Source organism: Strix aluco, chromosome 4 (assembly GCF_031877795.1).
Source record: "Strix aluco isolate bStrAlu1 chromosome 4, bStrAlu1.hap1, whole genome shotgun sequence".
In the NCBI taxonomy this organism is placed as follows: Eukaryota; Metazoa; Chordata; class Aves; order Strigiformes; family Strigidae; genus Strix; species Strix aluco.
The window spans coordinates 101,520,876-101,536,659 of record NC_133934.1 but is presented as its reverse complement, the minus strand read 5'-3'; the positions used below and the strand labels follow the sequence as shown (position 1 = coordinate 101,536,659).

The 15,784-nt window shown below is 36.9% G+C and overlaps 2 protein-coding genes across 19 annotated transcripts in view; one reads left to right on the top strand and one right to left on the bottom strand.

Annotated features, from left to right (window-relative positions):
* Nucleotides 1-15,784, top strand: part of HECTD1 (HECT domain E3 ubiquitin protein ligase 1) — a 64,573-nt gene that overhangs the window by 46,910 nt on the left and 1,879 nt on the right. For 10 of the 14 annotated variants that reach the window (XM_074824562.1, XM_074824558.1, XM_074824555.1 and 7 more), the window contains 14 exons: nucleotides 1,251-1,384; nucleotides 3,215-3,371; nucleotides 4,210-4,432; nucleotides 7,007-7,061; nucleotides 7,301-7,483; nucleotides 7,825-8,035; nucleotides 8,118-8,203; nucleotides 9,322-9,449; nucleotides 11,367-11,568; nucleotides 11,713-11,850; nucleotides 12,099-12,706; nucleotides 13,821-13,899; nucleotides 14,011-14,104; nucleotides 14,418-14,568. In XM_074824562.1, the coding sequence (XP_074680663.1) occupies nucleotides 1,251-1,384; nucleotides 3,215-3,371; nucleotides 4,210-4,432; nucleotides 7,007-7,061; nucleotides 7,301-7,483; nucleotides 7,825-8,035; nucleotides 8,118-8,203; nucleotides 9,322-9,449; nucleotides 11,367-11,568; nucleotides 11,713-11,850; nucleotides 12,099-12,706; nucleotides 13,821-13,899; nucleotides 14,011-14,104; nucleotides 14,418-14,568 (2,449 nt within the window). Of the gene's footprint in view, nucleotides 1-1,250; nucleotides 1,385-3,214; nucleotides 3,372-4,209; nucleotides 4,433-7,006; nucleotides 7,062-7,300; nucleotides 7,484-7,824; nucleotides 8,036-8,117; nucleotides 8,204-9,321; nucleotides 9,450-11,366; nucleotides 11,569-11,712; nucleotides 11,851-12,098; nucleotides 12,707-13,820; nucleotides 13,900-14,010; nucleotides 14,105-14,417; nucleotides 14,569-15,784 lie in introns of those variants that run through there. The other 4 variants (XM_074824567.1, XM_074824566.1, XM_074824560.1 and 1 more) reach the window with 2 other exon arrangements.
* The window catches only part of AP4S1 (adaptor related protein complex 4 subunit sigma 1), a 28,531-nt gene continuing 27,322 nt past the window's right edge, over nucleotides 14,576-15,784 (bottom strand). For all 5 annotated transcript variants that reach the window (XM_074824575.1, XM_074824577.1, XM_074824573.1 and 2 more), the window contains exon 5: nucleotides 14,576-15,256. In XM_074824575.1, coding sequence (XP_074680676.1) covers nucleotides 14,903-15,256 — 354 coding nt within the window. In that variant the 3' untranslated portion in view covers nucleotides 14,576-14,902. The remainder of the gene's footprint in view (nucleotides 15,257-15,784) is intronic.

Sequence of the window (15,784 nt, the reverse complement as noted above, 5' to 3'; positions counted from 1 at the left end):
AAAATTGGGAAGAACACAGAAATGAAAATGACACGGAGAATGGAATTATATGATTTGAGGAACAAAATCCAGAGTTACGTGGGCACTATATGTTAGAAACAGAAGTTATTGGGATAGAAGTTATTTGGAGGGTATGAGTACTGTGAAAGAAGATTTAGTTAACCAGGTTGATAATATCTAAGAATCAAGTTGATGAAATGATGTCAAGAAAAACCTGGGCTAGATATGGGAAAATACTTCCTAATGTAAAGTTTATTGGATTTGGAGATGTTCTCGGAAGAAAAGATACCTGATTTGTTAAAAATTTGATTGGATTAAGATTGTGTTCTATTTTGTTGCCTATTGAAATTGCTTGAAAAATATCTGGTAATTTCAATGGATATTGGAATTGAGCTGCTTGGAGGTGGTCAATTAAGATATCGGCATATGCCATCTCCCTTTATTCTTTCAATTAAGTATCATTTGATATTTTGATTGGGTGACAAGCCTTAAAGTATATCATAAACAACTGGGCAAATAGAATTATCTTAAAATTTCTGTTGAGCCATTGGCAACAATTGAAAGGGTATTTGGTTCATATAGATAGTTTATATGTGTCTAGAAAGATGTAAAAGTTCAAAGATTCATCCCAATCCACCTTGAATTGTTGTGAACTTCCTTTCTTGTTTTGGGGGGTTGGTTTTTAAGTCTTAGTACTAGGTGAGTGAAATTGATCTTTACATCTGCCTTCAGCTTCTTGTTACAGAAATTAATTAGCAGTTGAATCTTTAAAAAATGTTGCTCTTAAATGTTTATTTTATATGTCCTTTACATGGTAGTTTGAGGTCTAAGCCACACATTCTTAGTGGACATTACATCACTAACTTGTTTTTAAAATTAATTAGACACAGAATCAGGCAATACACATTTGTGTACCCTTGGTTTTTTGATCTTTTGTAATTTAAAATAAGTGTTTGATAAAAGCAAATGAGAAACTGATCACTTGGTGATCACTCTTAATTATACAAATGTTAAGTGCTTCTTTTGTTAACTATTGACTAGACCCCTGGACTCTTTGTCAGGTGTATGCTTTTATCACAGCTTTTACTTCTATTATGCCATAAACAATGTTCTAGTTTTCTCTTTTTCTTGTTTAAGTAAGATTTGTTTTTTCACTATTCCCAATGCTCCTGTTCTTTAATTTTCAGAATTTTGCTTTGAAAGTTATTCTTGGTTTTTGTTCTGTATGTAAATATATATATGTATTATAGATTTTCTTGATAGCTGCCGAGCTAGTACTCTGTTGGCGGAGTTGGATGATGATGAGGACCTACCTGAACCAGATGAAGAAGATGATGAAAATGAAGATGATAACCAAGAAGATCAAGAATATGAGGAAGTTATGGTACAGTATAGTTTGCATGTATATCTTAATTGACTAACAGATGCATTAAAAATCCACAGATTTTTTTGGCAATATCTATAATATTTCCATTCACTAAAACAAATGTATTTAGATTTCAGACTATTAGTTTGGAGTACTGATCCATTAAGACTCTAAATGAAATGCCAGAGTTAAAATCACATTCTACTTTTTGGGGGCTGCAAACGGAATACTGCTTTACAAAGGCAGTTTATTGTCCCTTTTCCCCATACTTTATATATATTTTGAGTATTAAGAAAGCTGTTTTCATGCCTTCAAATGGATGTGATAAAATTGCAAGGCCTCAGTAGACAGGGCACCCAACAGGGCAGTCCGCTTTCTGTACAAATTTGATTGTTCCACCTTCAACATTTATTCCAGAGAAATGGAATTCAGGTGCTTTTTTTTGAACACCAGCACACCCTGGGACCTTATAGGTCAGAATTAACATCTTAAAACCAGCCTGGGAACAAGTTGACAGATAGTGGAAATGGTGGATCACTAGTTTACTGGCTGATGAAATGGTCTAACTTTGTGGGTAGACTGTTGAGTTTTGTGATGATAGAGTTGTGGGATGTGTGAAGCAAACTGTAATAATTTAAGTATGCCAGAGGAGATATCTTTTCTGAAAAAAAAGGCAAGACAAACCCCAGCTGGTTAGTCCACATGGGTCTTGTCTATATTACCGTTTTTTCATTTTGTGGTTCTTTAGCAGTATGAATAATGCTTGGTCTTCTACCACCATTGAAGTGATCAAAATGGATATTATAAGGTCTAAGAGGAAAAATTAAGACTTCACTAATGATAATTTAATGTTTATTACATAAATTTAAATATTATTTTATGGAATTGTAGAAACTTCCTCTTATAATTAATGTGCAAACTTTTAGGCATTTGAACCAAAATACTTACCATTTTAGAAACTCAAGCACATTACTAAATATTTCATTATTTCACCTTCTGCACAAAGATGGAATGGACAAGCCAGTACTAGTAAAGTGGATCTACAACGCAGACAATAACTTTTATTTGTAGATTGTTGATCACCTTTTCAGAAATTATTAAATGGAGTTACTATTGTTCTTCATGGAACAAAGCAGAAATAGCTAAATTAGTCTTTGCTGAAGATTGCACAGCAAGAATCAGATCTGGAAAAGAAAATTCTCCTTTCTTGGGTTCCAGTCCTGTTCCTTCTGACATACTATGTAATTCTTAATGAGGAGTTGAGCAGATAAAAGGCTTGTTGTAGAAAAGTCACTTGCTTGCTAAAGCTTATTGAAAATCAGATTTCTTCCTACCATAATAGTTCCAGTATTTTGGTATTTGATTTAATCTCTGTATAAAATATGTATACATTGTATATCAATATATGTATACACTTTCAAAAAAATACTTCTTGTTTTCAGAAAAATTAATGTGTTTATTTTGACACCTTTGATTTATTTAAATCTTTGATATTCCAAAGTTTGTGGAATACACAAAATATCTACAGCAAGTTTGCTGGCCTGCAATACTCTGTAGTTTCCTACATTCTGGTTCTTCATGGAAAGTTTCATTCTTTCCAGAAATTGTAAATACACCTGTTGTAAGGTTAGCCCTTTTACATTGAGTTCTGTATGTCTGTGGTTTTGATAATTCTCAGGATTTCTGCTTGACTAGTTAAATGGAACTAATACTGTTATGTGCCAGGTTTGATATCTTTTGTGTCAATTTTAGTGTATGTGACTGCTGTATTTCCTAAGTTGTAAATTTTTGATCAAATGATTCTTTGTAGCAGAATTTAAAAAACAATTACTTTTTTTTTTTTTTTAGGAAGAAGAGGAGTATGAAACCAAAGGAGGCCGTAGAAGAACATGGGATGACGATTATGTATTGAAACGGCAGTTTTCTGCTTTGGTTCCTGCTTTTGACCCAAGACCTGGTCGTACTAATGTTCAACAGACAACTGACCTAGAAATCCCTCCACCGGGTATGCTGATAAGACATCTGTGATACTTGATCTGGCTTTAGGGTGGAGACTCACTGTTAAGGGCCCATGGGGGATCCTCTGGCTATTAACCAGTGAAACATGCTTTTGTGGCCGTGTGGCTTTTCTCTGTTTGAATGACAGTTTCACCTATCTCTTCAGGTCCAAGCATTATTGAAGGAAAAGTAAATTAAGTACTGTGTAAAATAAGCATACTTATGAATTTAACTCGGATTAGTGATAAATTTCTTACTGTGTCTAGTTCCACCTGCAGGGAATAATCTGTGTGTTGAGCTACCCAGAACAGCTTTGATTGGAGAGGGCTTGTTGAAACAGTCCAAAGCAGAGGCGAGGAGAAAGCTAATACAGTACTTGAGCAGTTTGTATGACCAGCAGCATAGCACCTGATCTTGCTCCTTAGTTCATTCTTGCTTAGCAGCATGGGTGTAGTCGGTGTTCATAACAGAAATGAATATGTAGGTTTACCTTATGTGGAAATGAGCCACTATTGATTTTTATGAGGTGAAAGAGTCAATACAACAGAAAGATACTGTGTATGAAAGGAAGAATGCATGTGCTGTGATAACATTAAAGGGGATGTTATCAAGACGTAGGGATCAATAGAGATTTCGGCAATTCCTGTGAGCTTTACTCACATAAGGAAGTGCTGCAGTTATAGCCCTTAGATACAGTTCATAGTTACATCTCAGGATCATCTCTTTGGCATGTGTGCAGGAAGTCTTCGTATTTCCTTATTGAGCCACTTTATTAATGTTTAAGCCAACTTGTCGTGCATTATATATTTGTATTAACGGCTTCTCAAATGATTTTTCACATGCAGGTACACCTCATTCAGAACTCTTGGAAGAGGTTGAGTGCATGCCTTCGCCACGTTTAGCGCTTACCTTGAAAGTTTCAGGTCTTGGAACAACTCGAGAAGTAGAACTGCCCCTAACAAACTTTCGATCTACCATCTTTTACTATGTACAGAAATTGTTACAGCTTTCCTGTAATGGCAATGTGAAATCTGACAAACTAAGACGTATTTGGGAGCCAACATACACGTAAGCTCACACGTTTGTTATTCTGTGTAAAGAACACTGTGACTGATTAGGGAATGGGTGTGAAACAATGTTAATTTTAGAATGAGGTTTTTCTGTCTTTATGTCAGGATGTTCTTGCTGGTTTTAAAGCTAGTGCTGTGACTACAAAACAAAAGAAATCATAACCTCTAATACTCAACTGTGACTTATTCATAGTATTTCAAAAGTCAAGCAATTGACCAAGAGAGCAGAATTTGGTCTGTTTAGGGATCTGCTTGGTAGAATCTCATGGGGAGATATAGTCCTAGAGAGGAGAGGCCCAGGAGAGATGATTGATTTTTCAAGGATCACTTCCTCCAGTCACAGAACAATCCATCTCAGTGTGTGGGAAGTCAGACAGAGGCAGTAGGAGACCTGCATGGATGAACAAGAAACTCCCAACAGAACTCAAAACATAAAAAGGAAGCATGCAAGAGGTGGAAGAAGGGTCAAGTGACCCAGGAGGAATATAGAGACATTGTCCCAGTGTGAAGGTATGGGGTTAGGTAAGCCAAAGCCCATCTGGAGTTGAATCTGGTGAGGGATGTAAAGGGCAAAAGGTTAGGGAACACTTAAGGAAACAGGACATACAAGTCCATGGGACCCCGTGGGATGCTCCCACAAGAGCTGGCCACTCTTGATTATCTTTGAAAGGTCGTGGTGATTGGGAGACATTTCTGAGGACTGGAGGAAAGCAAGTGTCACTCCTATACCCCCAGAAGGGCAAGAAAGATCTAGGGAACTACAGACTGGTCACCCTCTCCTTCATCCCTGGAAAGGTGATGGAATTAGTCCTGGAAACCATTTTCAAACAGTGAAGGACAAGAAGCTGATTGCAAGTAGGTGGCATGGATTTATGAAGAGGAAATCATGGTTAACCAGCCTGTTAGTGTTCTATGATAAGATGACTAGTTCAGTGGATGAGGAAAAAGCAGCAAATGTTATTTTCCTCGACTTTAGCAAGGCTTTCAACACTGTCTTCATCCTTGACAAACTAATAAGGTATGGACTAGATAGTATCTAAAAACGGCCTGAACTGCCAGGCTTAAATGATTGTGATCATTGGTGTGAAGTCAGGCTGGAGGGCAGCTTGTGTACCCCAAAGGTCAATACTGGGTCCAGTCCTGTTTTAACATCTCCATTAATGAACTGTGTGATGGGACAGAGCAGACACTCAGTAAGCTTGCAGACAAAACAAAACTGGGAGGAGTCATTGCTGCATCAGGTGGTTTTGCTGCCATTCTGAGAGACCTCATCAGGCTGAAGAAATCGGGAGACAGGAGCTTCATGAAGTTCCACAAAGGGAAATGCGAAGTCTAGCAGCTGGGGAAAAATACCTGCATGTGCTAGTACAGGCTGGGGGCAGCTGGCTTTAAAGCAGGTTGGCGGAAAAGACCCCGAGGGTCCTAGTAGACATAAAGTTGAACGTGAGCCAGCTATGCACCCTGGCAGCAAAGGTCAGCAGCATCCTGGGCTGCATTAGGAAGGTTGAGAGAAGTGATCTTTCCCCACTGCTTGGCACTGGTGAGGCACATCTGGATCACTATGGCCAATTCAGGGCTCCTCCGTACAAGAGAGACACGAACACTGGAGTGAGTCTAGCAAAGGGTTGCTAGGATGGTGAAAGGGCTTAGAGCATCTGTCATGCAAAGAGTCTGAGATACCTGGGACTGTCTAGCATGGAGGCAAAAAGGGCTTGTGGGATCTTACTGTGTGTGTGAATACCTGATGGGAGGAAGTAGGGAAGACAGCATAGACAACTCTGTTGTGACATGTGAAAGGACAAAAAAAACTCCAGCTCACATTGAAATACATGAAATTCCATTTAAACAGAACATTTGAGCAGGGGTATTAGACTATGTCCCCAGAGGTACCTTCCAACCTCAACTATTCTCTCTACCCTAATTTGACCTTATTAGCTTTATAGTAACAGACAGAAATTGTAAGACTCTATGACTGGGTATATTTTCCATTTACTACACCAATGTAACTTCTGTCATACTAGAAAACTAACCTATATGAAAGCAAGAACTGCAGTAAGGTGGTTGCATTTTTTTTAACTTTGTATTTCAGATTTCAGCAGTGCTCGTGTGTTGCAACTGTTTTCTGAGTTGCCTTATGTTAAAAATTGTGTGCTGTAACAAAACTGTTTTCTAGTTAGAAAGCATGAGAAATAGTTGTAAATGTGCACATCTCCTAAGTTAATACACAGCAAACTACCCCAGGACTTCAGAATTTCAGAGTTGGTGCATGTGTAGTGAAGAACCTAAAGTTGGTTTGGGAAATTTGCACAAGGAGGGTTGTTTGATTGATCGAACCTTACTTAAGGAAACATAAATTAAATACTTTGCAAGATAGATATGGACATCATGAAAATTAAATATGAGTTTAAGAACTTTGCTGCATCAGGGTAGCCCAGATGTTCTGTGCAGCAAAGAGCAGCTGGTTTTACATCATGTTGTCTAAATGTCATAGATGTTTTAACAAGTCAATGTAAAACTTCAGAATTTAGAGGATGTGCTGTAAGAAATATTAACTCATTGTTTTGATATCTAGAATCATGTACAGAGAAATGAAGGATTCTGATAAAGAGAAAGAAAGTGGAAAAATGGTAAGACTTACTTGTGTGCCTTTGTATGTTTTTATGGCTGTTTAAACAAAAGCAAAACAAATCTTGTTGCAGTTTTGGAAATGCTACATTAAAAAAACTAACAGTTTTCAATTACTTAAAGATGTGAGTGAATATATTTGTAAATGCATGCTCCTTTAAAAAAGACAGTGTGTAATGCATGTGAAATCTTTAAGACTTTACAATCAGGAAAAACCAACATTTGGTGGTTCCTGTTGTAGGGTTGCTGGTCAGTAGAGCATGTGGAGCAGTACCTTGGCACTGATGAATTACCAAAGAATGACTTGATAACCTACCTGCAGAAGAATGCAGACTCAGCTTTCCTGCGCCACTGGAAATTAACCGGCACTAATAAAAGTATTAGGAAAAACAGAAATTGCTCCCAGCTCATAGCTGCATACAAGGTATATGTCTGCATCCAAACTTTTTTATTATGAATGGCTGTGTGCTTTGTTTTGCAGCTTTAAAGATTCTTGTGGAGGAGGGATGTGACATGGATAGGAAAGTTGAATGTTCACATGCCAATATCAAGTTTAGTTTTTGCTGCTTTTCTTTTTTGATGTCTTCTCTTAAATATAGTCATGTTAAAATGCATTTGAATCATGATTTGAACCATCCACAATTTAACTAAGTGTTGAGGTTAGGCACAGTAACCATTCTGAATTTTCAGATCGTTAATTTGGAGTGCGCAGTCCTAAAAATAATAACACATGGAGTTTTCATTCTTAACAATTCTTTTTTACAGGATTTTTGTGAACATGGATCAAAATCTGGATTAAGTCAAGGGGCCATTTCTACTCTTCAAAATTCTGATATCCTTAGTTTGGCAAAGGAACAACCTCAGGCCAAAGCTGGCAGTGGGCAGAACTCCTGTGGAGTAGAAGATGTTCTGCAGTTACTTCGCATTTTGTATATAGTTGCCAGTGACCCTTACACAGCACGAACTTCTCAAGAAGGTAAGTTAGTTATCTAGCAGAGCTTCTTAAATGTTTTAACGAAAACAAAATAAAGGAAAATTTTTCTCTTGATTATTTTCAGAAGGAGATGAGCATCCTCAGTTTAACTTTCCACCAGATGAATTCACAAGTAAAAAAATTACTACAAAGATTCTACAACAAATTGAGGTATTACATTGATGTATTATGCACAATGTATATATATTATATTGTTTTAAAAACTCCATTATAGTCTTCCTTACTTTGACTGTTTGAAATTTTTGGCTTCTTTGCCATTTTGACTTTTGAATTGTTTCATACGATATTTACTTCCTTCTATTCTGGATGAGTAAATTCTGTAAGAACAGACTAGTCTGAATGAAAACGGTATACCAAGAAAAAAGTTGTAATAGAATTGTATCTTTTGGTTATGAAGAATAAATTTTTTTCTGCATCAAACATAGATGTTAGAATGTAGTTTATGTATGTCTGTAACAAAGGCAGTTAATTGTGTTAGGGTTCACAAACATTTTATTGTTTGTATGTTCCACATAAAGCTTTCAAAAATAGCATGTAGAAGACATATTGTTGGTACCAGGTCAGTTAGATGCATTAAAAGGAAAACTTTAAGATGTAGTTCTTCAGTAGAACTACATTTTCTTTAACAAAGACTTAAAGACGATGAAGATTCTCGACTTGTTTGGCCTTTGTATGCTTTTTGAGGTTTTTTTATTACAGTTATATTGCTCTAATTATTAATTTAAAAAAAAAAAAAGTTCAGTTTTTCATGTTCTTTTAAAGGCTTTTCAGGCACCCTGCATATCTTTGTAGTAATAATTTCCGCAGTCTTTTTGTATTATACTTGTATTTTAGAAAGGACTATAGTAATATTTCAGTGGGAATCATCTTCACTACCACCAAGTTTCTTTCATGTCTTCAGGTATTGGTAGGTAGTATCTAATCCGTTTTGGGCAAAACTCAAAATTCTCTCTAGGTAATTGTATACTCAGGTCTCCCCATGGTGCTTAGAGTAGTACATACCCCAGAGATTTGCTAGAGCCTTTAGTGCATTTGTGCCAAATGCACTAGAAACTCTGTGAACTTCTCATTCATAGCATTTAAAAGGGATTTAAAAAAAAAAAAAAGTGGAAGTTGTTGAGATGGAAGAAACTTGCTCAAGCACAGGTGAAAACACTGCTTGGGTGTACTGGGTGTCCATGTACTTCATTACAAACTTGTTAGGGCAAGTCTGAGTCTAATATTAGAAACACTTTATTTTTTTTTTTTCCCCTTGCATTAAACTAAAGGAACCCTTGGCACTAGCAAGTGGAGCTTTGCCAGACTGGTGTGAGCAGCTAACAAGCAAGTGTCCTTTCTTAATTCCATTTGAAACAAGACAGTTGTACTTCACATGCACAGCATTTGGAGCATCAAGGTAAAATTTTTTTTTTTAAAAATATTAAGATGGCTTCCTCTTTTTCTTCAAAATATAATAGTTTTTTTAATTGCTAATTCACAGAAGGACCTTATCCTAACAAGATAGATTTTGCTTGCCAAATGTAAAGCATTTTGGATAGTAGAAAGAAAAGGGAAGAAGATGGAAAACTTTAGAAATACTTTTGGACCATTGAAATGTTTCTTGTTCATTGTGTTAGAGGTTTATGATGAGTAGCCTACCTTCTGTTTGATATTCTTCAGGAAATTCCTTTGAAGAAATTTCATTTTTCAACTTTAGCTGAAGGCTTGTTTGTGTACCTCTAGCTAGGTTAGCCTATCAGGCAGTAGTTCAACTGGGTTGCAGTTCATTGCATGAAGGAGTAAGAACCAAACCAAAAACCATTCTGAAAATAAATGTTAATTAAATGTTTTTAGAAAACATACACCAAAGCATGTATCTTTTATTTGTATATTTTCCACAATGGTTTGGTGATTGTTTGTTTTGGTCCATTATTTTAAATTCACTGAAGTCTTAACAAAATAGGCAAAATCTAACAAAAAGATGCTATTTTGAAAGTTAATATTAGCTGCATAATGAAACTGTAACAAAAACAGACATTAAAACACCTAAGGGTACCCTCTAAAGTGCTTTGTTACTTAGGAGTCTTTAATATTTGATTGTAGCAGTGATTACGTGAGAGTATGTAGACAGTGTAAACTTTTGCCAGCTTACTTTTATGTAATGAGAAGGAAGAATTAGTTTTTGTGGGTTTTCTTGGCTGTTTTTGTTTGTTTGTTTCTTTTCCAAAGAGGAAGAAAAGTGTAAACAGTGAGTTGCAAAAATTACTGTTGTGTCTAATATGCAGTAGAAATGCCTTATGAAGAGTGCAAAATAAGGCATTTTAAAAGAATGGAAAAGGAAGAGAAGAAAAGGTATTGTCTTGCAAGATGTCGGTTCAAATCATCTTAATATGGAAAAACTCAACGTCTGTGGAAAAATGGTGCAGAAAACTTGACCATGTGTGTTGTATTTTTTGTTGGGTTTTTGTTTGTTTTGAAAAAAGTTAGTGTTTTAGAAAAACTGTTTTAAAGAGATCCCTCAGGAAACATTGCATGGTACTTTTTACTTGGTAAGTAAAGAACTTTCTTAAGCTCTTAAAATATTAGAAATAGTTCTTAAAACTCTCATAGTTTTTATATGAACTCTGTGAGTACATACACATGGGTGTGTACACTTTCTGTGTCTGTTGTGATGCTTGACCATACTTACAAAACAATCAACAGATGATAGCTTTGTAGATAGTTTATGACTGCACACATGACAATATGTACAAGAATTTCAAACTTTGACTTCATGTAAGTACTGCTGTTAAGAGGCAGCTGTTCTTCCTTTACTGATATGGGTCTATATGTGTATGATTGCACTTCAGCTTTGGTTTTGTGTTTCTCTAATAAGTGTGTAAGTAAGTAAATCTTGCTGTAAAACTTGGGTCGGTATCAATGGGGTGATGTACAACTGCCTTGCAGTATATAATGGAAGTTGTAGTAAGTGTCTGTGAACAGTTTTGAGCATCTGTGATTAAAAAGTACTACAGTAAATGCTACCTTCAGTTCATTCCACTGTAATTTAAAAACTGTAGTAATTCAGAATTGTATGTTTTCATTGGTGCCATCTGTTACATCAGAAGTTATGGCTGGCCCTTCATAGGAATTGAAATTATTTAGTTTTCTAAACTCATAAAATACAAAGGGGACATATTAGATATTTCTGCAAAAGACTTCAGTATATACCTTCAAAAAAATTAGGAGTAGGTAATTAGTACTTAACAAGGTAACTTTTCCATAGTGGCTACTTGGAAGTTTTCATGCTGGTAGACATTGAAGTTTTAAACAATGGGCTTTTGTTTTTTTCCAGAGCAATTGTATGGCTACAGAACAGACGTGAAGCCACTGTTGAACGGACAAGAACCACAAGCACAGTGCGACGTGATGATCCGGGAGAATTCAGAGTTGGACGCCTCAAACATGAAAGAGTGAAAGTTCCGCGAGGTGAATCCTTGATGGAATGGGCAGAAAATGTCATGCAGATTCATGCAGACAGAAAATCTGTTCTAGAGGTAAAGCATACCTGCCTAGCAGAGCGAGGTTAGATAGCTGTTTCTAGTGTAATGGCTGGGATATTGAATATCCTGTTTCATAACCAACACTGAACATTTCACTAGGATTTTCTGTTGTTATTAACATTTCTTATGTTGTTCTAGGTTGAGTTTTTAGGGGAGGAAGGAACAGGCCTGGGTCCTACCTTGGAATTTTATGCATTGGTGGCAGCAGAATTTCAGAGGACAGATTTGGGAGCTTGGCTTTGTGATGACGATTTTCCAGATGATGAGTCTCGCCAGGTATATTTCAATTTGCATTTTAAACTGAGTACTTGTGTAAAAGAAAAATGAGCTAGATATCCAGGAATGCTCACACATGCTCGGTGAGCAGCTACTCGTCATGGTCAAGAATGACCACTCTGCTCCACAGCTTGCTTTCTTACCTGTTCTTTTCTTAACAGAGAAGTAGAATATAAGTTAAATTGCACAGGTATATAATTAAATTAACCTTTAACAATGTCAGCTTCTTTTTGTGTCTCTTAAATTAGGTTGATATTGGTGGTGGACTGAAACCCCCTGGCTACTATGTACAGAGATCATGTGGACTCTTCACAGCACCATTCCCACAAGATAGTGATGAACTTGAAAGAATAACCAAACTCTTTCATTTCCTTGGAATTTTCTTGGCTAAATGCATTCAGGACAATAGACTTGTGGATTTACCCATTTCTAAGCCTTTTTTTAAACTCATGTGTATGGGAGACATTAAAAGTAACATGAGTAAGTTGATATATGAGTCACGAGGTGACAGAGACTTGCACTGTACTGAAAGTCAGTCAGAGGCTTCTACAGAAGAAGGGCATGATTCTTTGTCAGTAGGAAGTCTGGAAGAAGACTCCAAATCGGAATTTATTCTTGATCCACCAAAACCTAAACCTCCTGCCTGGTTTAATGGAATTTTAACATGGGAAGACTTTGAATTAGTAAATCCACATAGAGCCAGGTTTCTAAAAGAAATTAAGGACCTTGCAATTAAAAGGCGTCAAATTTTAAGCAACAAAAGTCTATCAGAAGATGAAAAGAACACAAAACTACAGGAATTAATGCTGAAGAATCCATCAGGTTCGGGGCCTCCACTTAGCATAGAGGATTTGGGGTAAGAGTTTTCATATTTGTTTATAAATATGCAAACAGTGTTGTGTTAGAACTGTCAATACATATAATTAAAAATTAAGTTTTCTTCATTTGAAATACTATTGCTGCAAGGGGGAATCGTTAGAGATGCAAGATCCAGTTTGCCATCTATAGCTATGTTCTTGTTCCTTAGTTTGAGGATTTCCTCTTCTCCCTTGCTCAGTTTCCTAATTTTTAAACTTAAATGTGACTGCACTGCAGTGCTGTATGACTCTAGAAACACAAAAATTCTTGTAAAAACCTTTAGAAAAGTGTGAATCAGTAATTTCTTTGCTATGATAACTATTGAAATTTATCAAATTTTTTTGAGAGCTTTTAAAGAGGACAGATTGAAATTTTGGAGCGTGTTAATAGACACGTAGTCCAGTGTTTGAATCCAGGAAACAGAACATGTGCTAACTTTTAGCAAATGTTAAGGGCACAGAGGTGCTCATATCTCTGTAAACTTGTGTCAGGACGTTATCTTTTGTAGTTTTAAATTATTTCTTTTGAAATAACAGTAGTTTTTCTACCATTAACATTATGGGTTATTTGTTAAAATGACGTTGTGCCACAAGGATTGCATGGTCAGAGTTCAGTAATTGCTTGTGGCCTTGCAGACTTCAGCATGGCTTGTTACAGGAGAAAACACGTAGCACCGTTGAAAGGCCTAAATGCCTAATATGTGAAGTGGCTCTGTAACTGTTAGTGCTGGAAATTAATGTGAAGGATTTTTTGAATTTGCGAACTGAAGTAAACAGTTTGAGTAGTTTTGAAGCTGATAACTTAAAGGTATTAAACTCTATGAAATTTTCAGTGGTTATCAAATCCAAATAAATAGTGGATGAGTACACACATGTGGCATACCATCGATCTGAAACACATATTGCCTGTGTAGTCCACTACTAATCGTAGTTTTGTACTGTGGTACCACTGTTTGTGTATATACAAAATGTTCCATAAACATGGAACATTTGAAACGTTTGAAATGTAGTGAGGTGCTTTTGGATATGTGGGGTGCAATTTATAAATCTGGTGTATTTGCAAAAGCAGCAGCAGAGTTGTTTGCAATTAGTAACTATCTGTGTATTTTGAAGTCTAAATTTTCAGTTTTGCCCTTCATCCAAAGTATATGGGTTTACAGCTGTGGATCTCAAGCCAGGTGGTGATGATGAGGTAAGGAACCAACCTACCTTTACGATTTAAACAGCAGTTAAATGTTTACTGTCTCAGCAGTAACTGTAATGCAGAGTGAATCCTTACAGTATTTATCTATTGTCTTTGTAGACTGTAACCATGGATAATGCAGAGGAATACGTAGATCTCATGTTTGACTTCTGCATGCATACTGGTATACAGAAACAGATGGAGGCATTCAGAGGTAACTTTAAATACGGCAGAATATACATGCAGTTAGGTGGACTAATTGGTGTTCAGGGTGTGCTGGTCTAAAGTGGTGGCATAGAGTGGCTTTCAAGACAAACTTTTAAATTACGAAGGCAGTAGATAAGATAGTAATTTCATAACACCTTTGCATTAGTTATGCCATTTTTAATCATGAAGAGGTTCTGTTCACCTTTATTAATAAACTGTTGATTGATTTTTTGGTTTGATTAGAATATAATTGAAATGCTGACATCATTTTATAAACATTCTTTTGACATGTTTATAACTGTATCTTCTGTAAATTACAGATGGCTTCAATAGAGTCTTTCCAATGGAGAAGCTGAGTTCCTTCAGCCATGAAGAAGTTCAGATGATTCTTTGTGGAAATCAATCGCCTTCCTGGGCAGCTGAGGATATCATCAATTATACTGAACCTAAACTGGGATATACACGAGATAGGTACTTATATTTTGAGTGATTGTAAAATAGTAGCTAAAAAGTTCCGTTAAGTGACAAAATGTCCAGAACATTTATTAGATTTAGATGCCAAATTGGATGGAATTGGTGGTCACCAAAGAGGAAGTGATGTTCTAAAACTACATGAAATAACCATGTATGTTACACAGATAGGTTAGAAAGTACTTGGTGTTTTTGTGATGAGAGAGGATAAAAAAATTTAGAATGTTAGAATATGAACAAATAGTGGAAATGTAATGGCAGCTAACTAATACAGGCTATTAAAAATAGCATTTTAGTTTTTACTTTCATCTTTGGTGGTGGTTATAATTTCTGTTCAGCTGGGTATAGTTGTTACTTGTTCCTTGTTTCTTACTTCTTTGTCTTCGAGCGTAGTTAAAAAACAAAATGTGCTATGCAGATGTTGTGGTTTGAACTCAGCCGGTAGCCAATTGCCATGTGGCCAGTTGTTTACTTTCCCCACCCCACCACCCCCCCCCAGTGAAACAGGGGAGGGACAAAAGAAGAAATTCATAGGTTGAATAAAAAAAAAAAGTAGTAATAAAAACAACAGTAACAATAGTAGGTCCAAAATGGGTAAAATGCAGCAGTGGCTCACCGAGCAGCGACTGGTACAGAGCCCGTCCCCAGCAGCAATCCCGACCACACCAGAAAATCCCGCCGCGCTGACCTATAAAACCAAAAATGGGGGCATTGGGAGAGCCCGCGCCCGCCTATACACTGAGCGTGACGTCACATGACATGGAATGCTCCGACGATTGATCTGGGCCTGGCCCTCCAGCCGTGCTCCCTCTCAGCCCAAGGAAAGCTAACTCTATCCTGGCCAAAACCAGGACAGATGGGAACAAATATTGGTCAGTGGCTATCAGGAGGTGGTCTCGATGTTTTGGGGTTTGTTGGGTTTGGGGTTTTTTTGCTGCTTCTCATGTTTGGTAGCAATAACATACAAATTTTGGAACTGTGCTAGTATAAGCATGCTGAAGGATCCTAATCAGTCTGAGATGCTGTGTGGGACGATTCTTGTCTTGACCCTGCCCTGCATGCAGAGATGGAGCTGAGATTACAGTGCCTGATACCCGAGGGTGTGTGTCAGCAGGCTGTGCTTTCTCCATGCCTTCTCCTCCCCCTCACACCCTGGGCTGGTGTGGATGAAAGCAGTGGTGTCTGGAGGATTCCTTGAAGGTCTACTGTAGTCTGT